Source organism: Apium graveolens, unplaced genomic scaffold (genome assembly GCF_009905375.1).
Source record: "Apium graveolens cultivar Ventura unplaced genomic scaffold, ASM990537v1 ctg3893, whole genome shotgun sequence".
NCBI lineage: Eukaryota > Viridiplantae > Streptophyta > Magnoliopsida > Apiales > Apiaceae > Apium > Apium graveolens.
This window is the reverse complement of record NW_027418313.1, coordinates 15412-41683: the sequence shown is the minus strand read 5'-3', so window position 1 is coordinate 41683 and position 26272 is coordinate 15412. Positions and strand designations below refer to the sequence as shown.

Here is a 26272-nt window from a genome sequence, read left to right as displayed (position 1 = left end):
CGTCCCAGTGTCTTCCTGACCTTATAAGGTCCTTCCCAGTTGGGGGCTAGCTTTCCTCCCTACCCTACTCCAGATGCCTCAATCTTCCTCAAAACCATATCTCCCTGTTGAAAGAACCTTTCTTAAACCCGTCTATTGTAATAAAGGGATGCTCTTCGTTGATGCTCTGCATTGTAGGCATTGGCCTCATCCCTGACCTCGTTAATTATTTATATACCGTAGTCGTAGTAGCACTGACAATCATACATATATATTTTTACTCAACAGAGCATCAGTCATGGATGTGACATAAAAATAATTCATATATCGCAAAGACTAACTACTGATATTCAGAAGTTTTTTCCAAGAATATGAAGATAAATTTGTTATAATATCATCATTCAAATTATTTTGATGTTTCTTTCAATTATGATTATAATATTTATTTTTATTGTAACTTGATAACATTGTATATTATTTTTATAAAATTAAATATTTTCAATTTGATGAATTTTTTTAAATATTAGTTGAACTTGTTAATCCTTCAAAATATCGACTAATATTATTTTTTTAGTTAGATAGCATAACATGGATTAAATCAAATAGTACAATACATTATAGTGTTAACCTTTTTCAAATAATTGAAAATAGTTGTACAATATTTTCCAACACTAAATATTTTTTTGAAATTTATTATTGCTAATTTTAAATATTTTTTTTTTCAAAATATTGATTTCTATAATTTTTCAAGTTTCTTATTTATATATATATGAGTTAAGTTCTATTGAGTCTTTGTTTTTGGTTGAGTATGGGAGTCCATATATGTTCTGCAAGTAAAATAGTACAATTTTTTTTGTAAAATGTATTATAATGTGAATCATGTTCTACAAATATCACTATTTTAATAAATATCTTGCAAATCTTATACATTTGACAGGTTGAACATTGTAGAACATATGATTTTTTAAAATATGATCAGTTTGAAGAACATACATATTCACGTTGTAAAAAAAGTAAATATTCAACTTGCTGAACATTAATGATGTAACACACGTGTACGTTATGTAGTTTATTATTTTAGTTTTTAAATTATTGGAAACATAAAACATGAACCATTAGATTGGATTGTAATATAAAGTTAGGATTTTGGACTCGAGAACTCCAAAAAAGGGACTTTATGTATATGATTATTTATAATAACCATATCAAATTGAATAATATAAATTTAAATATTGGGTCAAGTTCTAGATGTAAATATTATAAAACCAGTGAGTTAGTAATTATGATACATAATATCAATTGACTTGATCGTATAAAGACCTCAAAAATATTAATTTTATTAATATAAGATATTATAAAATTTATCCTTATTGGTAAGATATTCTCGTCGAACTCGTAATTTAAATTTATTAAACATAGATAGTGATGATGTATTTTCGGCTCTATCATATAGTCAAATTTCGAGTATTTTTCAAAATGGGTAAAATTCTGATTTTGAAGTTAGTAATTTTGATATATATTATCAATTAAATTGCTTTTATAAAGATCTCAAAGATATTAATTTTTACCAACATAAGATATCACAAAAAATTTCTTTGTTGGTAAGATAGTCTAGTCGAACTCGTAATTTAAATTAAACCCAGCTAGTGACGTGATATTTACAGGCACGTCATTTAGTCAAATTTCGAGTATTTTTTAAAAAATGGGTCAAGTTCTAATTTTGAATTCGAAATAAATCGAAATACGCTAATTATAACTTAACTAAATATGTAGTACACATATACAATATTTATATAAGTGTATCTCTTTTTAACATATAAAAAATTTTAATTATATGTACAATTTATTTTTTATTAAAAATATATTTAAAAAATGTATAAGACATAATTTTCAAATTAAAAATTATATAATAAATAAGGGAATGATCCGTTTATATACTATGCTTAATTTTATATCTCAAATTCAATTGTTCAAAACTAATTCCACAAATATTTTAGTAATCATGTTTAAAGTTAAATAAATTGTCGCTATTTACGACACTGACATATTATGTATATGATAAAAAACTTAACTAATAGTGTGGTGTGGTGTTAAGTTGATATGGTTGTGAATGTAAAGACTCGGGTTCAATTCTTCCCAACAACCTTTAAATTTGGTTGGTAGTCGGTCTGGTCACCGTAATTATAATAATATTTTAAATAAAATACTCTCATAAATAGATAAATATTCATAACAAAGTTATAACATGTCTAATGATTTTGGTTAATACAAAATAATATATTAAATTCACCCGGCCGGGCTAAACAAAATTATAGTATTGATCCAAAAAACTATATTTAGTTAGTTGAATTTGAATAAGCGGGCTAAAATAAAATAATAAATATTATTGATCCCGCTAAAAACATTATATTATTGGATCAGACTATAACATAATATACATTTGAAAGGAAATTCGTAGGGTCGATATAATATCATCAAATTAAAGCAAAATAATCCATAATATTCGTTCGGTCTAAAATAAAATAATAATCATCCCGAGCTAGAGTAAAATTAAATAAAACAGTAAGTGTAATTAACTGGATTTGGTTGATATAACGCGTCTTAAGCTAATATAATTTTTTGTCATTAACACAAAAAATTTTATCATTGATTCGGGTTTAAACATATTAAGCTAACATAAATGTGAATATAGTTGGTTGAATTTGGTCGACTAATGACAATTCGTATACTACTAATCTCATATAAAATTTATCTTTTATTTAAATATAATATTTTTTCATAAAAACACCTATAAATATCAATAAAAATATAAATTTCAATCATTACATTATTTTTTAAAACTATAGTATCACTAACTTATACACATATGTGTATGTTAAAAAGTATAATGAAATCATATTATTAAAATTTTAAATAAATAAGTTTCGTAACTTAAATTTTTTACTTCAAATTGAATTCAAAAAAATTATATAATATTAAAAATAATCCGTATATCGTCCGGGTTTTAGGCCGGTATTAAGAATTCGTAAAAATCCAAATTAAAAAATAAAATTCTAAAATCCAAATTGAACAAGTCTGAAATTTCAAAATCTAAAAAGTAATTGAAAATCCTGATTTATATTGCTCAATATATTCTGGTTGAATAATGTTTTAAAATAAATTCTTAATAATGTTTGAATAAATAAATTGATTGTTGTTTTTTCAAAGTAAATTATTACATGATGGTTTCGTTTGCTTGGGTAATTACAAATTTATATTTGATTGTTACAGCATAGGAAAAAGAAATTGTTGGAATTGGGACACTGTCAAGGGAGATGACGGTTGTTAGCAAGAGTGTACTTGTGCATAATTGGGGTTTGTTACGATTACTTTAAGATACAGGAAGAATATTATGATTAGGAGCTTATTTTTGTACTGATCAAGGTTCTATTAAGTCCTAGCTATCCTAATGGAGGTTATGCTTTAGTTTAAAGAAGTATAGTTTGGAAGTTATACTTTAGTTTAAAGATGTATCCCTGACGCACAAACAGTTTGGGGTTTGAAGGCACTATATGGACAGTAGATAAAAGGCATTAGAGTATGTATGGGTTGCAAATACGTTATCTTATTAGAGGATTTACATAGAGATTAAACTGGAGCATAGTCTGTATTTCAATGCTCTTTGTTCTGTCTTACCTATGATCAAGAGGGTGTCATACCTAAAAATAGAGTAACACTCTATGGACATATCTAAACCAAGAACAAAGACGTGGCTAGAAATTCAGGAATAAGTAAAGGTTTGTGATTATTGGACTGATTGGTGCCTCCTAATTTTGATAATACTCTTTCATTGATTGTTATATTGATGTAATATTAGTACTGTTACATTTTTTCTTCCTTTGGAACACTTGAACTTTTTCTTCATACGAATTAACTATGGATGAAATTCCTATGTGCATAATGTTAGAAGTAATGTGTTTTTCAAGACGTAGTTATCCTATATAAATCTGCTTTTAATATCCAGGAAAATGAAACACTTCTTTCCCTGGTGGTTATGTAACTCAACAGCCACAATCTTGTAGTATATAAGGTTGTTATCTAATGAAATATCACATACTCTTCCAGTACCTTTTTTTCTCTTATATAATTCATGATATGTTTAACAAATTGGTATCCGAGCTAGATTCGATTAGAAACTGGGCGTAAAGAACAGCAGTAGGCGGAAACAACACGTCAACAATGGTTGCAACAAATCAAGGTGTGAATATTCAACAACCTACAATGCCCATTTTTAATGGTGAAAACTATGATTATTGGAGTTTGAAGATGAAAACACTTTTCCAATCTCAAGACTTGTGGGATTATTGGAGCTTGTTTCCCAGAATTATGAGGGTTGCAACGGCAAAAGAAGCTTGGGAAGTTTTGCAAGAAGAATTCCAAGGAAATTCCAAGGTAAGATCTATTAAGCTACAATCCCTCAGGAGAGATTTTGAGAACTTGAAGATGAATGAGTCTGAAAGTTTGAAGGATTATTATTCAAAAATAAATGAAATTGTCAATCAAATGGCTTTGTACGGTGAAGTGGTTACCGATAAGAAAGTTATTGAAAAAATTCTGATTAGCTTGACTGATAAATATGATGCTATGGTGTCCATTATTGAAGAAACCAAAGATATTAACACATTAAAATCTGGTGAGTTGATGGCATCATTACAGTCCCATGAACAAAGATTGATGAGACACTCCGAAAAATCCATTGAAAGTGCTTTGCAATGTAAGCTCAACTTAAACAAAAAGGAATCACCGTCTCAGAGTTATAATGGAGGAGTATCATCAAGAGGTGGAATGTTCAATAGAGGAAGAGGAAGAGGCCAAAGAGGAAGAGGAAAAAGTAATTATAACAGATATTTAGGTGATGCAAGTCAATCAAACAAGTGTGAAATATGCAAACGAAGTAGCCATACAGAGAAGGATTGCTGGTTCAAAGGGAAACCTCAATGTCATCATTGTAAGAAATTTGGACATTTGCAAAAAGATTGCAGGTTCAAAAATCAGCAGCAAGTGAATGTATCTGAAGAAAAAGAAGATGGATATGCAGTCTTTTATGCAAATTGTCAGGTCACAAATGAGAAAAGTAGCACTACTTGGTTATTGGACAGCGGATGTAGCAATCACATGACCGGAGACAGCACAATATTTACAAAGATTGATAAAAGTATTACCGCTGAAGTGAAAATGGGAAATGGCATATTGGTTCAGGCAAGAGGCAAAGGTACGATATGTATTCAAACAAAAGATGGCATACGATACATTAATGATGTTTTATTAGTCCCTGATTTAGATCAGAATCTACTTAGTGTCGGTCAGCTCATAGAAAATGGATATGCTGCTTATTTTGAGAATGGTACTTGCACAATTTTTGACAAAAATAAAGGCAGAAAATTGGTTGCAAAAATACAGATGAAAAGGGGCAGAAGTTTTCAGCTAATGTTCAATTATGATGCTGATTTGGCCTTAAAAGCACACCTGAAAGATGAATCCTTGCTTTGGCATAAAAGGCTTGGACACATACATTCTCAAGGGCTGAAGGAACTGAAAAATATGGTGTATGGGCTGCCTCAAGTTGAAGATAATAATGAAGTGTGTGAAGGTTGTGCCATGGGAAAGCACCATAGAAATTCTTTTCCAAAAGGAGGATCGTGGAGAGCTGGGGGACTGCTGGAGCTTGTTCACACTGACGTGTGTGGACCAATGAGGACTCCTTCACTTGCTGAAAATAGGTACTTTGTTTTATTTATTGATGATTACTCAAGAATGGCGTGGGTTTATTTTATGAAATATAAGTCTGAGGCCTTTAGCATTTTCAAAAAATTCAAGAAATTTGTAGAAAAACAAAGTGGTTGTTACATAAAAGTTTTGAGAAGTGATAGGGGTAAAGAATATACCTCTAGAGAGTTTGATAAATTTTGTGAAGATGAAGGAATTGATAGACAACTCACGGTTGGTTACTCACCTCAACAAAATGGAGTTTCTGAAAGAAAGAACCAAACTGTAGTGAATATGGCCAAATCAATGTTAAAGGAGAAAGGGTTGCCAAATTCATTCTGGGCTAAAGCAATTCATACTGCTGTGTACTTAATTAACAGATGTCCAACTAAGGCAGTTAAAGAAATGACTCCATTAGAAGCATGGTGCAGAAAGAAGCCTTCGGTAAGCCATTTAAAGATATTTGGTTGCATTTGCTATGCACATATTCCGAAAGAAAAAAGACATAAACTGGAAGACACGAGTGAAAAATGCATTCTTCTTGGTTACAGCTCAAAATCAAAAGGATATAGGTTGTATAGTTTAAAGAAGAAATCAATAATCATAAGTAGAGATGTGTTGTTTGATGAAGGAGCTAGCTGGAATTGGGAGAAAGAAGCATGTCAAAATCAAACTATTACATTTGAAGCAGAAGCTCAAAATGAAGACAAAAATAATGATCAGTCATCACCAGCATCATCACCATCTGATCCATCTTCACCTACTGATCCATCATCACCTTCAAGTGATAGTGCAAGATCGTCAAGTTCAGGAAGTACTCCGCTGAAAATGAGGTCTCTTGCTGATATTTATAAGTCGTGTAATTTTTGCATGATTGAACCAACGAGTTTTGAGGAGGCAATTAGAGAAGATGTTTGGAAGAAGGCAATGGAAGAGGAGTTTCACATGATTGAAAAAAATAAGACATGGCAACTCGTTGAAAGACCGAAAAATAAAGAGGTTGTGGGTGTGAAGTGGATTTATAGAATAAAGCACAAGTCAGATGGTTCTTGGTTAAAAAATAAAGCGCGTCTAGTGGCCAAAGGATATTCACAACATAAAGGAGTTGATTACCTCGAAACATTTGCACCAGTAGCTCGAAAAGACACAATCAGAACCCTCATTGCTCTTGCAGCTCAAAAAGGATGGAAATTATATCAACTTGATGTGAAATCAGCCTTCTTGAACAGAGATTTAGAAGAGGAAATCTATGTAGATCAACCAGATGGTTTTGTCATTAAAGGACAAGAAGGAAAAGTTTACAAGTTGAAAAAGGCGTTGTACGGGTTAAAGCAGGCACCTCGTCAATGGTATACCCATATCGACAACTACTTCCTGGAAAATGGATTTGTCAAAAGTAAGAGTGAGCCAACTCTCTATGTGAAGAAGCAAGGTATATCAATTCTTATCGTTGCAATTTATGTTGATGATCTGATTTTTACTAGCAATGATGAGCATATGATAAATCAGTTCAAAAGTGATATGATGAAGAAGTATGAAATGAGTGATATGGGACTGCTACACCATTTTCTTGGGATTGAGATCCACCAACAAGGTGATGGAGTGTTTATTTGTCAGCACAAATACGCTGAAATGATGTTAAAAAGGTTTAATATGTATGGTTGCAAAGCAATGGCAACACCTCTTGCAGCAAATGAAAAATTGATGAAAGATGACGGTGGAAGAAAAGTAGACAGGACTTTTTATAGAAGCATTGTTGGAAGTTTAATGTATCTTACGGCAACTAGGCCGGACATTATGTTTGCTTCTAGTTTGTTGTCCAGATATATGCAAGATCCTAGCGAGGTTCACCTTGGAGCAGCCAAACGAGTTCTTCGTTACATAAAAGGAACTGTGGCATATGGAATCAAATATTTTAAAGGTGAAGAGCTAAAATTAATTGGTTTTTGTGACAGTGATTGGGCAGGTTCCAGAGATGACATGAAGAGCACAACAGGCTTTGTGTTTTCATTTGATTCAGGAGCATTTTCATGGCAATCAAAGAAGCAAGATTCAGTTGCACAGTCATCCGCAGAAGCTGAGTACGTAGCTGCTGCCCTGGCAACATCACAAGCTATTTGGTTGAGAAGAATTCTGGAGGATATTGATGAAAGGCAAAGAAACGCAACAGAGATGCTATGTGACAATAAGTCAGCCATATCTATGGCAAAGAATCCTATCTACAATAGTCGTACAAGGCACATTGCTGTGAAACATCACTTCATTCGTGAGAAGATCGAGGAAAATGAGATAAAATTAGTCTACTACAAGTCCGAGGAGCAAGTTGCTGATATATTCACAAAGGCACTTCCAAAAGAGAAGTTTCAGATGCTGCGTAATCTACTGGGAGTTCAGGAAAAACACATTAGGAGGGAGTGTTAGAAGTAATGTGTTTTTAAAGATGTAGTTATCCTATATAAACCTGCTTTTAATATCCAGGAAAATGAAACACTTCTTTCCCTGGTGGTTATGTAACTCAACAGCCACAACCTTGTAGTATATAAGGTTGTTATCTAATGAAATATCACATACTCTTCCAGTACCTTTTTTCTCTTATATAATTCATGATATGTTTAACACATAATGTTCAACATGCAGATTCAAAATCGTGGCTGAAAATCATAGATGATCCTTTTCTCTGCCACATGCAGATTCATTGCAGAAGTTTGGAGCTACAAACACCTTTGATTCTCCCGAAGTTTACCAATTTGATAAATAGCGTAAGTATGTATGCGGCATATGACAATGAAGATTATAGCATGATCTATGCAGGAAAAATTCCGATGGCAGATTTAAATGTTAATGGTTATTATACCTTTGGTTCTTGCAATGGATTGCTTTACTTTGCAGAATACTACTAGGACGAAAAAATCCTTGTGTCAAATCTGCTGAGAAATCAGTTCAGAGCTCTGCCCCCAATCTACCTTCCGCCAAAGGATGATTTTCTTGCTCCAGTGAAATACACCTCGTGGTCCATATCAAAGCATCCAGAGGAATCGCCAGTAAATGCCTATGGATTAGGTTTTGATAGTTCAACGAATACCTTCAAAATGGTTTGTACTCTGCAGAATACAGGTAAATGCATAGGTACAGTAGTGCACAATTTGGGCACAGACTCATGGAGAAAGATTTCTAGTTTTCCTCAATATCCCATATACGGAAAGCCTGTTTTCGTGCATGGATTTTTACATTGGCTGTTAAGCCCTCTTGGACAATACTACGGGGAATTGCCTGTGGACCAAACAATAGTCTCGTTCGATGTTTGTAAAGAGAATTTCCAGCTGCTTCCGCATCCTGGGATTTGGTCGAAATATATTGAGGAATTCAGACTAATTGAGTGCAATGGTCATTTTAGATTATTTGATATGAGTAGTGACTTAGCCGTAGCTGATATCTCAATGAGTGATGAAGACATTGATATATGGATGATGGACTATAGGAAGAAGGAATGGAGCAGAGTGTTTAATATTAGACTCACTCAGACACTAGCAACTGCTTACAATGATATTTGTATTTATGCAATTGCATGTACTTATAATGATAATGATATAGGCATATGGAAGGAGGGAGAAATATTTGTGAAATCTTATAAAGGATACTGGATATATAGTACCAAGACTGGTGGCTTGAAATTTAAACTATTTTCTGGTTTGAGCAATGGTGCTGCACAAATTCCGAGTCAGACTGGGAGTCTGGTTTCCATCTAATATTATACAGAAGTTTCCTAAGGCCAACTAAATTTCTGTTAGTGACTTAAGTTCAAATTTTAAGCAATTAAATGACTTCTATCAATTTCTGTTAGTTGAATAAAAGCAACATTAATGAATTGTAATTACACACAAGTTCTACGGTCATTTTTCCCTTAACGAGTGTCTACTCCATTTTTTATTTTACTTTAATTACTTTTCTTCTTCGTCTCGATTACAACCCCACCGACACCGCCGTACACCGCCCCGTTCGTCTCCAAAATACCTTTCCCTTCCTTCGCTCTTTTTTCATATACACAGCTATATATACACATAAGTAATGATCATTACAAGAAAACAAGACTGAATAGCATAATTGGGGTCAAATTCAACAACTTTCGGTTGAATTGAATGGCACGGCTAAATTCAACCGCGTGTAGTCGTATTTATGCGGTCGAATTTAGCAACAAATTCGAACGTATGCAGTTGAATTTAGTCGTGCTCTTAAATTCAACCGCATCCGGTCGAATTTGATAATTTGAAATGACCGGAAATTTTCCGTACTTTTAAAACATTGGTCGTAAAAGTGGGGAGAAATTTTATGCTATTCTGAAAATTTTAATTTAAGTGGAAAATAGTTGTATTTATCTATTATTACTGCATTCCGATATATATATTATTTTAAGAATTTTATTATTTTTAAATAAATTAATTGAGTAACTTGGTAACTTTGTACAACAACCGTTGTATCAAAAAGAGTGCATAGCGATTTTGTTAGAGCTATTTGTGAACAGAGTTGTTCGCGAAATATATTAAGATTTAAATATTTTAGTGATATCATAAAAATTTTAGAAAAAAATTAACGTATTTGTTTCGATATTTTAATAGTGAATTAGTATTTTGACCACTACTTTTTACTAGTATTTAGTTTCATACTCATGTTTCGATTTTTTAAAAATATTTATGAATGATCCATCCTTACAGATGTCAAGATCTATATATTTTATTGATATGATAAAAAAATTAGAAAAAATAAATATATTTGATTTGCTATTTTAAGAGTCAACTAGTAATTTGACCAATACTTCTTACTTGTATTACTCTAATACAGATGTTTCAATTTTTTTAAAAATGTTTATGAATGATACACCTTACAGATCTCAATATCTATATATTTTAGTAATATGATAAAAAAATTAGAAAAAAATAAATATATTTGATTAGCTATAATAAAGGTCAACTAGTAGTTTGATAAGTACTTCCAACTAATGTTAGTCTAATACCGATGTTTTGATTTTTTAAAAAATGTTTATGAATAATCCAATCTTAAAGATGTCAATATATATATATATATATTAGTGATATGATAAAAATTTTAGAAAAAATAAAAGTATTTGATTTGCTATTTTAACAGTCAACTAGTAGTTTGACCAGTAATTCTTACTAGTGCTAGTGTAATACCGTTAGTGTAATACCGATGTTTCGATTTTTAAAAAAATCTTTATGAATGATTCAACCATACATATGTCAATATCTATATATTTTAGTGATACAATACAAATTTTAGAAAAAATAAATGTATTTGATTGGCTATTTTAACAATCAACTAGTAGTTTGATCAGTACTTCTTACAAGTGTTAGTCTAATACCGATGTTTCAATTTTTTTAAAAATATTTATGAATGATCTAACCTTACAGATGTCAATATATTAGTGATATGATAAAATTTTTAAAATAAATAAATGTATTATATATATATATATATATTACTTCTTACTAGTGTTAATCGATGTTTTGATTTTTTTAAAAATGTTTATGAGTGATACAACCTTACAGATGTCAATATCTATATATTTTAGTGATATGATAAAATTTTTAGGAAAAAATAAATGTATTTGGTTTGCTATCTTAAAAGTCAACCTGTAATTTTACCAATTACTACTGTTTAGTCTCATATTGATGTTTTGATTTAAAAAAAAAATTATAAATGATCTAACCTTACAGATGTCAAGATCTACATATTATAGTGACATGATAAAAAATTTAGAAAAAATAAATATATTTGGTTTGCTATTTTAAGAGTCAACTAGTAGTTTCACCGATACTCATTACTAGTATTAGTCTAATACTGATGTTTAAATTTTTTAAAAAATGTTTATGAATGATCCAAATTTACAGATGTCAATATCTATATATTTAGTGATATGATAAAATTTTTAGAAAAATAATAAATTTATTTGATTTTCTATATTAACAGTCAACTAGTACTTTGACAAGTACTTCCTACTAATGTTAGTCTAATACCGATATTTCGATTTTTTACACAATGTTTATTTATGATCAAATCTTACATATATATATATATATTTATATATATATATATTAGTGATATGATAATTTTTTTTTAAAAAAAATGTATTTGATTTGATATTTTAAGAGTCAACTAGTAGGTTGACCAGTACTTCTTACTAGTGTTAGTCTAATACCGATGTTTTTGATTTTTTAAAAATGTTTATGAATGATCCAACCTTACAAATGTCAATATATATATATACATATTTTAGTGATATGATAAAAATTTTAGAAAAAAATAATTGTATTGGATTTGTTATTTTAACGGTCAACTAGTAGTGTGACCAATACTTTTTACTAGTGTTAGTTGATGTTTCGATTTTTCAAAAAATGTTTATAAATGATCCAACATTATTGATGTCAATATCTATATATTTTAGCCATATGATAAACTATTTTGAAAAAAATAAATGTATTTGGTTTGCTATCTTAACCGTCAACCTGTAATCTTACCAATATTTCTAACTAGTGTTTAGCCTCATATTGATGTTTTGATTTTTTTTAAAATATTTATGAATGATCCAAACTTAGAGATGTCAAGATCTATACATTTAGTGATATGGTCAAAATTTAGAAAAAAATAAATATATTTGATTTGCTATTTTAAGAGTCAATCAGTAGTTTGACCAATACTTCTTACTAGTATTAGTCTAATACCGTTGTTTCAATTTTTTAAAATATATTTATGAATATTTCAACTTTACAAATGTCAATATCTATATATTTTAGTAATATGATAAATTTTTTAGAAAAGAATAAATGTATTTCCTACTAATATTTGCTATATTAACAGTCAACTCGTAGTTTGACAAGTATTTCCTACTAATGTTAGTCTAATACCGATATTTCGATTTTTAAAAAAATATTTATAAATTATCCAATCTTACAAATGTCAATATATATATATATATATATTAGTGATATGAAAAAAAATTTAGAAAAAAATAAATGTATTTGATTTTTCTATTTTAATAGTCAACTAGTAGTTTGACCAGTACTTCTTACTAGTGTAAGTCAAATACCGATATTTTGATTTATAAAAAAATGTTTATGAATGATCCAACCTTAAAGATGTCAACATCTTTATATTTTAGTGATATAATAAAAATTTTAGAAAAAAATAAATGTATTTAATTTGCTACTTTAACCGTCAACTAGTAGTTTAACCAATACTTCTTACTAGTGTTAGTCTAATACCGATGTTTTTGATTTTTAAATTTTTATTATAAATGATCCAACCTTACAGATGTTAATATATATATATATATATTAGCGATATGATAAAAAGTTTAGAAAAAAAATAAATATATTTGATTTGCTATTTTAACAATCAACTAATAGTTTGACCAGTATTTCATACTATTGTTAGTCGATATTTTGATTTTTTTAAAAATATTTATGAATGATCAAACCTTATAGATGTCAATATGTATATATTTTAGTGATATAATAAAATTTTTAGAAAAAAATAAATGTATTTGATTTGCTATTTAATAGTCAACTTATAGTTTGATTCTACTTCTTACTAGTGTTAGTCTAATACCGATGTTTCAATTTTTTAAAAAATATTTATGAATGATCCAATTTTACAGATGTCAATATCTATATATTTTATTGATATGATAAAAAAAATTTAAAAAAATTATAGTATTTGATTTGTTATTTTAACAGCCAACTACTAGTTTGATCAATATATTTTATTACTGTTAGTTTAATACTGATATTTCGATTTTTTAAAAAATATTAATGAATGATCCACCCTTACAAATGTCAATATTTATATGTTTTAATGATATGATAAAATTTTTAGAAAATAATAAATGTATTTGATTTACTTTTTGAACAGTCAACCAGTAGTTTGACTAGTACTTTTTACTAGTGTTTAGTCCCAGATTGATGTTTCGATTTTTTTAAAATATATTTATGAAAGATCCAACCTTACAAATGTCTATATATATATATATATATATATTAGTGAAGTGATAAAAGTTTTAGAAAAAATAAATATATTTTAATCATTAGATCTTAATTAAATTAACAAATAATGTATAATTAAACATACATTTAAACCTCTTTAAACTAATAAGGACGGGACTAAGAAAAAAAATTACTTTACCGAGTTTATTATGTTAGGTCACACACACTGTAGAAGGGGGTTGAATACAGTGTTTACTACAATCAAATCGAATATAAGAACTCAAGTAACTGAACACAGATTTTATTCAACACAATAAACTCTGTTACAAAGAACTGTTCTCTCTCAGTGATAAACAAATTATCACGAGAGCAGCTAGGGTTACAAAGAATAATAACTTCGATTAAGATAACACTTATAGTGTAAACCCCCCTGTGTTTATATGCTACACATTTACAAGATAATGTTCTAATTGATATGGAATATAATTCTGCTTCCTAAAATATATCAACTAGTTATCTTTTTTTCCAAGTATTCTGTTCTTCATAGAATTCTTTCTTCATGTATATTTCTTTCTGTCTTAGTCTCGATCTTCTTTCCTTTCAATGAGCCGCCTGCCTTATCTGAAAGTCACCTTAAGTCCTGATATTATCTCCTGATAAATATCTTCCAATAACTTAAGTTCTGATAACTTAAGTTCTGATAACTTAAGTTCTGATATCTTAAGTTCTGTCTTCAGTATAAGTGCTGATTTCCAGTTAAGTACTGATTTGTCCTGTTAGTTAAGATCTGAAAACTAAACACAAATCATATTACACATGACATCACAAATATATCTAACATATTATTTTAACGGGAGTAAAGATACACTGTGTCTATTATGTTGAGACCGGAGTAAAATATTATTTTAGCGCGATTATTACTTTATCGATTATTACTTCATCGAGGTTTACCTGTAATTCTAAATTTTACCGCACACTCTTGTGAATGGAATTTATCATAGAATCGAAAAAAATAATTTCAATTTTTTTATTAAAATAATTAGTTGTTAGAATAAATTATAAAATTATAATATTTTAAGAAAAAATTTAACAAATAACTAATATTTTAATTTTTATAACATAAAATACGTAATATATGAACTGAATTTATAACTTGACGTTCGTAAATTCGACTGACTGCGGTCGTATTTAGCCTTGCCACTATGAGGCATGATCTTCATGATCTTCTTCCAGAGTTTATTCTTAGGCTTGAGACTGTTTACAGAAAAATACTCCAGTCTAATCTATTGACACTTTTACAGACTCAAGTAACACAATACAAAATGCAAACTTAGATTACCATACAACTTACTTAGGGCTGTCAATTTGACTTAGTCTTGTTATAGTACAGGCATGTCCTAATAATCTCCCCCAATTTGTGAGAAGATTGTTTATCACAAATTTATGTCTGTTAACAAGACTAACCCCAAGCTATAATGAACAATAAAACTTTACAAAATTTTTTTGACAGAAATACAACATTTATACATTAGGTGATTTCTTGAGTTTGACATATACATACATCAGACAAATGTCCCATCTCCTGTTTCTTCTCTAATGAGATCCTTTAACTTTACAAGTACTCCCAGTTCCTCTATAATTGGTGTCCCTCTTAGAGTTTCTACAAGTTTGAATTTGTCACGTAATGGATAACCACTAAATAAATCAATCCTAAACCTTGAGAATCTGCCAGCTTTGATGTTTAGAAATTGTCCATCCTTGGTAACTCTGCTCAAACCCTTTGCCTTGAGATCTTCAGATTTTTGTATATACATGTCTATCTCCTCAATATACTTTCTTTTCCTCTTCTCAGTTTCAGCCTTGTTCTTTGCTCTTCTTTCTTCCCTTTCTACCAACCATTTCACGTGATTTAGATACAACATGCTAAATTTATGCACTAAAGATAATCCAACGGTTGGTATAATATTTTATAAAAAAACTAAAAAATAATATTTTTTTAACTTTAAAACCCCCTCCTACCTATCAGCAGTTTTTTAAAATATAAGAAAACGTTACATTTTGATGTTGCCGTTGATATCATTGAAGTTGCCGGATTTTTTGAAACTCACCGGAATCTAAGAATTTTCCGGTGAGATTTTTTTTAAAAACTGGTGCTCGTTATTTCAACCACATTCAGTCGAATTTAGAATAATATTTTAAACCATATAAGGTCGAGTTTATATTTTAGGTGGACGTTTCAAAATTTTTCAAAAAATTAATATTTTTGGGGGGATTTTCAAATTTTAGGCGAAAAATAAATTCGACCGTTTTCGATCGAATGTAAGCGGTCAAATTTAGCCGCTCGTATACTAAATACGACCGATTTACTAAATATGACTCGAGAAAACCGGTCGTATTTAGTTAAATACAACAAAAAATGGCCGAATTTAACTAAATACAACCAATTTTTGACCAGTCGTATTTACCTATTTTTCTTGTAGTGGATGATGATAATAGTAGTATCCTCGAATAATTTTATACGAATGGTGTGTTAAAATTGAGGGTTGTTTGGACGATTAGTTCATTGATTGCTGCTTCTTCTAGGCATTATTTGCTTCTAGTGCTTCTAATTCACAGGTGGATACCTCTGAGATTTAAAATCCATTTTTAGATTAGGTAAAATTTCGAATTAGTTCAAATTTTTTATATTCGTCCGAATTGGTGGTTAATTTTTTTTGTTGATTGTTCATCAATTTTGTTTATGGATATGATTATATTGGTTTGTAATCAACATGTACATATTTTTATTTTAAATTTTTGAGGTGTTTTGTATGCTCATATGAAAACGGGCCACCGAAGATATTTTTACATTTTTTGGTTATAAAACTGATTGTTTGATGATTATAACTACTCGATTAGATTTTTAAAAGTTTAACATTTGTTTGTTAATTAGTTTTATAAATTTGTAACTAATTTTTGGGTTCGATGAAATTGAGTTTAGGCCATCGGGTTCGATCACGATTTGGCCAATTTTTTCATGGTTATATAACTTTTTTTTACGATCGTAGTAATGAAGTCGATTTGGTCATGTTTGGCTTGATGAAAACATTGAAAACCAAGATGATTTGAGGGCGTCATGGAGCTGTTGGAGTTGGCCGGAGTTCTTGAACTCGCTAGTCGGAATTTGGATTGCCCATTTCCTATGTCCTGTTCTTAGTATTCCGATCATCTTCAACATACTACCTCCATTTGATCAATCAGACAATAATAACTCAAAATTGTTAAATTCGTTAAAGCCAATTTGACGAAAGTCATTTATCTGCTTAAATATTGTAAGTTGCAGCCATCAAAGTGTAGAATTTGCAACAAACGCCTACAAAAAGCAAAAAAGTTATTTTCATGGACACTACAATTGAAGTAACTCATATAAATAAATTTATATTATAAATGACCTAAGTAATATGTTTGAAAAGAATAGGCGAACCAAATTGATATTAGAGATGCATTTTAGTTAGAACTGTTAATAGATAATTAGAATGGTTAAATATATTAATATTAAGAGACCGCTATTAAAATACCTAAATACCTAGTAGGACTATTTGTTGGACTTGTTAAAAAAACAAGATTGAAATCTAAAATTTAATTGTTATTTTGGGTGCAACTTAATAGTGATTATAACTTATTAATGATTGATGAATATAATTTAATTAATTTTTATGGGTGTATATTTTATTAATGATTAAAATATACAATTTAATTGATATCTTTGATAGTGTATTGGTGACTTATTAATGATCAGAAATATATTTTTGGTGTATATTTTACTACTAATTAGAATATATAGTTTATTTGGTATTTTTGTAAATGTATTAATGATTCAAAAATAATAAAATAATTGATATTTTAAGTGTGTTTATAAAAAAAGATAATATGTGTTATTTAAAGCGACCAGAGGGGCGAGATTGGGCTGTTTCACAGCGACATCAGGGGGCGAAGGTGCAGGTTGGGGGTTGTTGGTGGAGATGGAGGGGGGGGAGAGGGAGAAAGAGAAAGAGCGATGGGGGGAGCGTCTTGTGATTACCTCAGCGGTGGCGGAAGGCGCGACAGCGAGATGGGGGGTAAATGAAAGGGTGGGGGCGGGTTGTACTTTAGGTAGTAAGTTGTAATTAATTACAAATATACCACTAGTTTCTAGTTTTCATTATAAGAATATTTATACTGGAATAACACTATATTATATATGTAATGCCCCAAATTCAGGGTCAGAGAATTTGGTCATAACAATGAAACCTCAATATAAAACAACATATTTAATAACAAAAAGTTCTTAACAATTGAAATATAACATCTGCGACCCAAATTATACCAAGATATTTTTAGGTTATAGTTCTAGAAACAAGAATTTCTAAATTCCATAGATAATTTTTTTTCCTTTCTTTTAAAACTCTTTTCAACATTTTACAAACCCAAAATTAAACCTGCTAGTATAACTTAGAAAAGAAGTATACTAGGCCCAACTATACGATTACATAGCTAAAAAAAGCAAGCATCACATGGTTTTAGAGAGAAAAGCTACACCTCCTCACTAGATTCTATTTTCCCTCCTATCTTTTTACATTCTTCGGCTGATTCATTTCTTCACCATTCCTCCATATTTGATGCATTTAATATATGCTCTTCTTTTCTATAATCCTTGCTTCTTTTCCTTCCAAATCTACTCCATCTTTGCCTCCACTTTTCTGCCTTATTCTTCTATCTGATGGGTTCAAGAAACTTTGACCACTCTATTTCCATGAACTCAGATAAATTCACTCTTATGGTAGGCATCATTATGCCAACGTTACTATTCCAGCACATCAGGAAAAATTTTCTTTGCAGTTGCATCATTAAGAGTCCCATACTACCTATTGGGTTTAACCCCAACAATCCTCCCCTTCAACCCAATATGATTTCATGCACAACCGAATTAACGATCACCATCAAGCCATCAACGTCGATTCACCAATACCTCCCCTCGAACAATAACCCCTCCTTCTAGTACAAAAAGATTTCTCTTATCTTTTCGACCTTTGAGTATCTCTTAATCTCCTTTAGTGACTTTTAACATACTGTTCTTCATCATAACATTATATCCCAAATCAACTAATTTACCAAACGAAATTAGATTTCGATTTAACTTCGCTATATATCTTACTTGAGTTAACTTCTGAACACGACCATTGTGACGTTTCATTGTCACCTCACCAATGCCAGCAACCTTTACCGTTTTACCGTTCGGTTAAGTTACCATCTTTCCCTCACACTTTTTGTAGGACGAGAACCACTCCCTCCTACCATATATGTGATGAGAACATCCTGAGTCAAGCACCCATTCTTCTTTTGATCCCTTCTCTTCTTGAACCAAAAGAACATCTTCATCAGCTTCTACAAGCGAAACACTACCCCCTCGATTTTTCTTTAACTCTCTCAAGTCTTCTCTTGCCTTTGGACACATAAATTGTATATGACCCAATTCCTCACAATGAAAACACCTGATATTAGGGTTAAGTTTCTTAACATACTTCTTTTTCGTGTCACGCGCACGTACCACGAATGCACTTCCATCAGATATGTCACTCGATTCTTGTTTCATCAATCTTTCGGCCTCCATAAGAACAACAATAGTCTCATCCAAATCTAACTTCATTTTTCCAACCAATAAAGAAGTCATCACAGTATTATACTTCTTCGGTAGAGACACTAGTAGTAGAATAGCTTTGTCCTCATCCTTCAATTTTTTATCCAAATTATTCAGCTGGTTGATTAAGCCATTAAAATGATTCAGATGATCTCTTAAATCTCCGTCTTCTTCCATCTTGAGCCCGAACAAATCTTTCTTGAGAAACAACTTGTTGGCCAAAGACTTTGAGTGATAAGTCTTCGTTAACTTCTCCCATAAATTCTTGGGATTGTCCTCTTCAAGAACATCATACTTGATTTCTGGTGCAAGGGCCAACCGGATCGTTGATGACGCACGTAACTTCATGTCTCCCCACTTTGTATCATCAACTTCAATAGGCTTCTTCCCTCCGAGAGTCGCATATAATCCTCGTTGAAGCAACAGATCTTTTACCATGCTTCGCCACAAGGTAAAATTGTTTTTCCATTAAACAATTCAATCTCAAATCCCCCAACCTTCTCCATCATGAACCTTGGCTCTTGATACCAATTGTTAGGTGAAATACACACAAGTATAGAAACAAATAAACAATGCAAAACACACACTCAATATATGACGCGAAAAAACCCACGTCCCAACTTGTATTATTAATCAAAACAATTGTCAATAATACAATCAATCTCACCAAACGGTATTCACTCAAGAGATACTTAAGTCAAACAATACTCAAGCATACATCGAAACAATAACATGACTATGTATATATAGCCATCACAAACTTAGTCAACAAGACATACCAGATCTGATTACAATAATAATTGTCTACCCATACAATTATTCCCCATTCCCATAATAATAATAACTATCAACACATACAATTATTACCCAACTCAATTATGATAATAATTGTCTACCCATACAATTATTACTCAATCCAATTATGTTTTCTATCACCAAGCCCATACTACCTATTGGGTTTAACCCCAACAGACCTTTCCACAAACCCTGTCGGGTATTGTTCAAAAGTGGTACAACCGTCTACCCCTGAACTCGATTGGATCTTTCAAGGACTTGAGCCAAGATTTCATCACATAATTCATTAGTGGCAGAGTACACGAGAAGAGTTCAGATTCCCTTATAGGTCTAGTGCAAGGAGCAAAGGAGTCCCTTAGAGACTACCTGAGCCAATTCATGAAGGAGGCCCTAAAGGTCCCAATTCTTGACGACAAGGTAGCTATGATAGCCCTACAATAAGGGACAAGAGACGAGTTCTTTAAGATGTCCCTGGCCAAGCCCCCTCCTGAAAGCATGCTGCAGCTTCAAGATAGGGCTGGAAAGTATATCAAGGTGGAAGAAAGTATGAAGAATACAGTGGTGAGTAATGAGCCTGTAGGTAACAAGAAGCGGAAGACAGATCAAGAGTATGATGCCAAGGACAAGTTTCCTCGAACTGGAAAAAGCTCTGACTCCTCTTCTAAGAAGAATCAGCCACCAAGGTTCACTGAATATGCGAGGTTGAATGCTCCTAGGAGCCAAATCCTTATGGAAATTGAGAAGGACAAAGAGTTCAAATAGCCGAAGCCACTAAGGGGAGACCCCGATAAAAGAGATAAGAGTCGATACTGAAGGTACCACAAAGATGCTGGTCATGATACTGATGATTGTAGGCAACTCAAGGATGATATTGAGTATTTGATCTGAAGAGGAAAATTTGGACGTTTCACCAAGGGTGAAGAGGCTGGAGGCCAAAAAATAGATAATGATCAAAGAGATGACGATCAAAGAGGTAACGACAGGGATCGTAACCCACATCCCCGAGGACCAATAATTAACACGATCTCATAAGGTCCTACAATAGTTGGGACTACAAGGAACTCTCGCAAACCTTATGCGAGAGAGGTAGTGAGTATAATCGGAGAACCATCTAAACGTATCAAGTCAGAGATGACGCTTGAGTTTGGTGACCCAGACCTCGAAGGTTTGAAATTTCCTCAGGATGATCCGTTAGTTATCACACCAATGATTGGAAATTGTCCAGTCATGAGGGTCCTAGTGGAAATGGAGCTTCCGTGGAAATTCTTTTCCATGACACGTTTCTAAGGATCGGATACAATTATTCTCAATTGAATCCATCCGATGTACCTATATACCAGTTCAATCAAGTAGAATTCCAGGTCAGTGGAGCGATTCAACTTCCCATGACTATTACGGAAGAGCCTAGGGAAGCCAGACAGATGTTAAAATTTCAGGTTGTTAAAGAAGCCTCAACTTACAATGCTATCATGGGTAGAACAAGAATCCATACATTTAAAGCCGTGCCCTTAACCTACAACATGGTACTGAAGTTCCTAACTAGGAACAGTGTTGGTGAGGCAAGTGGAGATCAAAATATGGCCCGCAGTTGTTATGTTGCATCACTTAGGCCCGATGGAACTAGGGGGCAGATCCTCCTCATAGAAAACATGGATGTCCGTGAGAATGAATAACTTCGAGGGAAGCCAGCAGAGGACCTAGTTCCAATTCCTTTAGACTCCTTAGACCCGGAGATGGTAAAGTATATTAGAGCATCTTTGGACAAGACCTTGAAGGGAGAATTGATAACCTTATTACAAAAGAATAGTGATGTGTTTGCCTGGACGACAGCTGATATTCCTAGGATTGACCCCAACCTCATAACTCATAAGTTGAAAATCGATCCAACTCGGAAGGCCGTGTAGCAAAAGAAGAGAACTTATGCCCCTGACAGGATGGAATCCATTAAAAAGAAGGTCGAGAAGCTCCTAGAAGCTGGATTAATTGAGGAAATACAATTCCCTGGGTGGTTGGCCAACCCCGTAATGGTCAAAAAGGCCAATGGGAAGTGGAGGATGTGCATCGACTTCACTGACTTGAATGATGCTTATTTTAAGGACTGCTACCCCCTACAAGCGATTGATACCCTGATCAATGCCACCGGTGGACACAAGATGCTAAGCTTCATGGATGGATTCAGTGGTTACAATCAGATCAAAATGCACAAAGATAATACCATATCTCGTAACTGTCTTTGGTGTCTTTTGTTATCTTGTTATGGATTTTGGACATAAGAATGCAGGAGTTACTTACCAAATGATGGTAAATAAAATATTTGCCTATCTAATTGGGAAGACCATGGAGGTCTATGCTGATGACATGTTAGTCAAAATCCTAGCCAAGGTCGGTCATATTAATCACATCAGATAGGCATTCAAAGTGCTGAGGCACCATAAGATGATTTTTTAACCCCACCAAGTGTGCTTTTGGCGTTGGGCCTGGAAAATTTCTTGGTCACATGGTCTCGAAGAGGGGAATCGAGGCTAACCTCAAAAAGATCAAAGCCATCCTGGACATGCAAACACCACGTTCCATCAAGGACGTTCAGAAGCTGACAAGAAGAATCACAGCTCTAGGGAGGTTCATCTCCAAGTCTAAAGCTAAATGCCTTCCCTTTTCAAAACTCTTAAGAAGGTGAAGAATTTTGAATGGATAGCTGAGAGCCAAGAGGCCTTTGAACAGATGAAGAAGTACATGACCGAGGCCCCATTATTGTCTAAACCTAGTCCAGAGGACATCTTTTATTTGTACCTCGCGGTATCTGAAGAAGCCGTGAGTGCAGTCCTGATAAAGGAATAACAGAAACTCCAGAAGCCTGTATACTATGTAAGAAAGGTTCTCCACAGAGCAGAGTTGAATTACTCTACCATGAAGAAATTTGCACTTGTCCTCATCACAGCCTTGAGGAAGTTGAGACTATATCTCTAGGCTCCGAAGATCAAAGTCTTGATAGACCAACCCTTGAGGAACATTTTTCATAGACCGAAGGCCAGTGAAAGGCTCATTAAATGGGTGATTGAGTTAGGAGAATTTGACGTCAAGTACAAGCCTCAGATAGCCATCAAGGCTCATGCCATAGTAGATTTCGTGGTCGAGTGCACCATTAGCGACCAAGAAATCGGGGGGTAAGAGATAGTAACCTCAGATGGAGGAAAGAAAGAGAAAGATGAGGATACAACTCTGAAGGAGTTTTGGGTTCTTCATTTTGACGGAGCATCCAAATAAAGTCCGGTGGTGCAGGCCGAGTTTTGCAAAGCCCTGAAGGGTTCATGATAAAGTATGATTTGAAGTTGGACTTCCCAGCTACGAGTAGTGAAGTAGAATACAAAATGTTAATAGCTAGCTTATGCTTGGCTAGAGCCATGAGGGCCAAGAATCTTAAGATCTTTGGAGACTCAAGACTTGTAGTTGCTCAAGTCAACAGAGAGTTTGATGCTCAGGATGATACTATGGCCAAGTACCTGAGAGTCATGAAGGGAATTCTTACTCAATTTGATAAATGATATACTGAACATATTTCGAGAGAGGAGAACAATACGGCCGATGCCCTATCTAAGTTTGCCTCGTCAAAAATCAAGAAATACCCGAGGAGTATTTACTTCCAGGTCTTGAAGACCCCTACTATACATGTCATAAATTTGATAACACCAGCTGGGGTGACAAGTTGTTGGATAGATCCAATCAAAACTCACCTTGAGACTGAATGACTCCCCGATGATGCCTAGGAGGCACGTAAGTTTTCAGTGAGAGTGTTGAGATATTCTTTGATTGAAGGCCTTCTGTACAAAAGGTCCTCTATTATTCCGTACTTGAAGTGCTTGAGACCTCTTGAAGTAGAGGAGGCGGTTAAAAGAAGCCCATGAAGGGATTTGTAGACAACACTTGAGGGCAGGGCCTCCGCTCACAAGATAACTCGACTGGGATTCTACTGGTCAACGATGTTAACCTATGTAAAAGCTTACGTAAAGAAATGCGACATATGCCAGAGGCATGCTTCGATAGTATGACAGCCCCTAGAGAGGCTTGCATCTATCAACACACCCACCCCTTTTGCAATATGGGGAATGGATATCCTTGGACCATTTCCTATAGCATCGGGACGAAGGAAGTTCATTGTGGTAGTCATAGATTACTTCAAAAAATGGATTGAGGCCAAGGCACTAGCCAAAATAACCACCAAGCAAATTACCCAATTCTTCTCGGAGAATGTGATATGCTAATTTGGGATCCCACACATTCTTGCTATGGATAATGGACGACAATTTGATAATGCAGAGTTCAGAGAGTATTGAGACGATAACAACATAGAGCTTCGCTTTAGAAAAGGGTCGAACACTCGAGAAACACTTGGGTGAATAAGTTACTGCCTACACTATGGGCATACTGTACCATTTGCAAAGTGTCAATTGAAGCTACCCCATTCATGTTGGCTTATGAAGACGAATCTGTAGTACCCCTAGAGATCACCCATGGATCTCCTAGGTTCGAAACTTATGAACCAGAGATCAATGAAGAAGGCATGAGGCTCGTTCTTGATCTCATTGACGAGGTCCGAGATAAAACTAATGCCCGCAATACAGAGAATCAAAGAAGAGCCTCCCTCTATTACAATAGAAGGGTCAAGGAAAGGTTCTTTCAACAAGGGGACCTGGTCTTAAGGAAAATTGAGGCGTCAGGGGTCGGAGAGAGAGGAAAGCTAGCCCCAACATGGGAAGGACCTTATAAGGTCATGAAGACATTGGGACAAGGGTCCTAAAAGTTAGAAACCTTGAACGGTGATGAAGTGCCCCACACTTGGCACGCTTCAAACCTGAATGTTTATTATGTTTAGGACATTCATAACCTGTTCCTAGTACTTAGTATTAGATATACGAATAAGGTCGATGAAACCATCTTATGTAAGGGTTGAACCCATTTTCTAGAGATATTATCTATTTATGCAAGTTTGTTTTTATCATCTTGACTACCAATTTATTTAAGTATGAGCATCTAAAGAATGCAAGTCCCGAAGTATCACAATTTAAGTCCCGAAGGACCAATAGGTTACAAACCAAGATAGTTCAAATAAAAAAGTTCTGAAAATAAAGACACATATGGCACCTAAAGCCATGCAAGGCCAACACAATCACTTGTCCGAAGAATCTTCTGCCTCTTTATCCCCGTCTTCCTAGCGACCTATTCCTCCTCGTCACCATCTTCATCTGAGCCTGTCCCGGAGGAAGAACTGCTACTCCCTGAAGCCAGCTCATGGATCTTCCCATAGAGAGTAGCTTTAGAGCCAGGGCTTCCTGAATGAGCCTTACCCTTGGAACCAGAACCCCCGCGGCTTGAACTAGAACACTAGCGGGACGTCTCGAGCATGGACCTAGAGGCCAGTCCAGATGGATCTAAAACAGGTGCCTCCCAAGGGCAGGTGAACAGACTAGGATCGACCACGTCCGAGTACATTCCATAAACGTCCTTGACATCCCTTTGCCAACCTATGTCCAGGTTCACAGGGCGCATCTGGTCGTCACGGTCATACGTCATCTGAGTAAACTTGTGAGATCTATGATATACGTTCACAAGCTCTCTCCACTCCTTCTTCCTCTTCTTCATCTCCTTGGAGAATTTCTTCTCCAAGGCAACAACCTTGTCTTCTGCTGGGTGAGCTTTAGACTCCCACTCATCTGAGGAGATCTTCATCTTGTTCATGGAAGTCAGCAACGCTACATAGTCACTCCTTATCTTGATGCTTTGAGTAGAGGACACAACAAAGTAGGCATTGACATGACAATGAAAACACATATAGGAGTTATAAAAAGTCTTACTCGAATTAGGATCAAGATACTAAGACTGAATAAGACTCAAAAGGGCCGAGTCCACAACACATAGAGCCCCGACCGACTAGCATATTCTCGAAAGAATGATCCTGGCCGACTAAGACCAGAATGGGCCGACCAGGCTATATTGATGGCCAAATAAGCTGACCAGGATCTCCTGCAAGGATATTCCAGACCCCCCTGAAAGATTCTCCGAGGCCTTCCTATGAATTTTATTGGAAATTCCGAAAGAAGTGCACTTG

At 33.4% G+C, this 26272-nt stretch overlaps 2 protein-coding genes across 2 annotated transcripts; both read left to right on the top strand.

Moving 5' to 3' along the window:
* Window positions 1–8489: 8489 nt before the first annotated feature.
* Window positions 8490–9470, top strand: LOC141701470 (F-box/kelch-repeat protein At3g06240-like). Its single transcript, XM_074505114.1, has 2 exons — window positions 8490–8561; window positions 8625–9470. The coding sequence occupies exons 1-2, from the start codon at window positions 8490–8492 to the stop codon at window positions 9468–9470; spliced, it is 918 nt and encodes a 305-aa protein (XP_074361215.1).
* A 15161-nt stretch (window positions 9471–24631) lies between these two features.
* LOC141701469 (uncharacterized) lies at window positions 24632–24964 on the top strand. The gene has a single exon (XM_074505113.1). It carries the CDS (start codon window positions 24632–24634, stop codon window positions 24962–24964), a length of 333 nt encoding a protein of 110 aa, XP_074361214.1.
* The last annotated feature ends 1308 nt before the right edge of the window (window positions 24965–26272 follow it).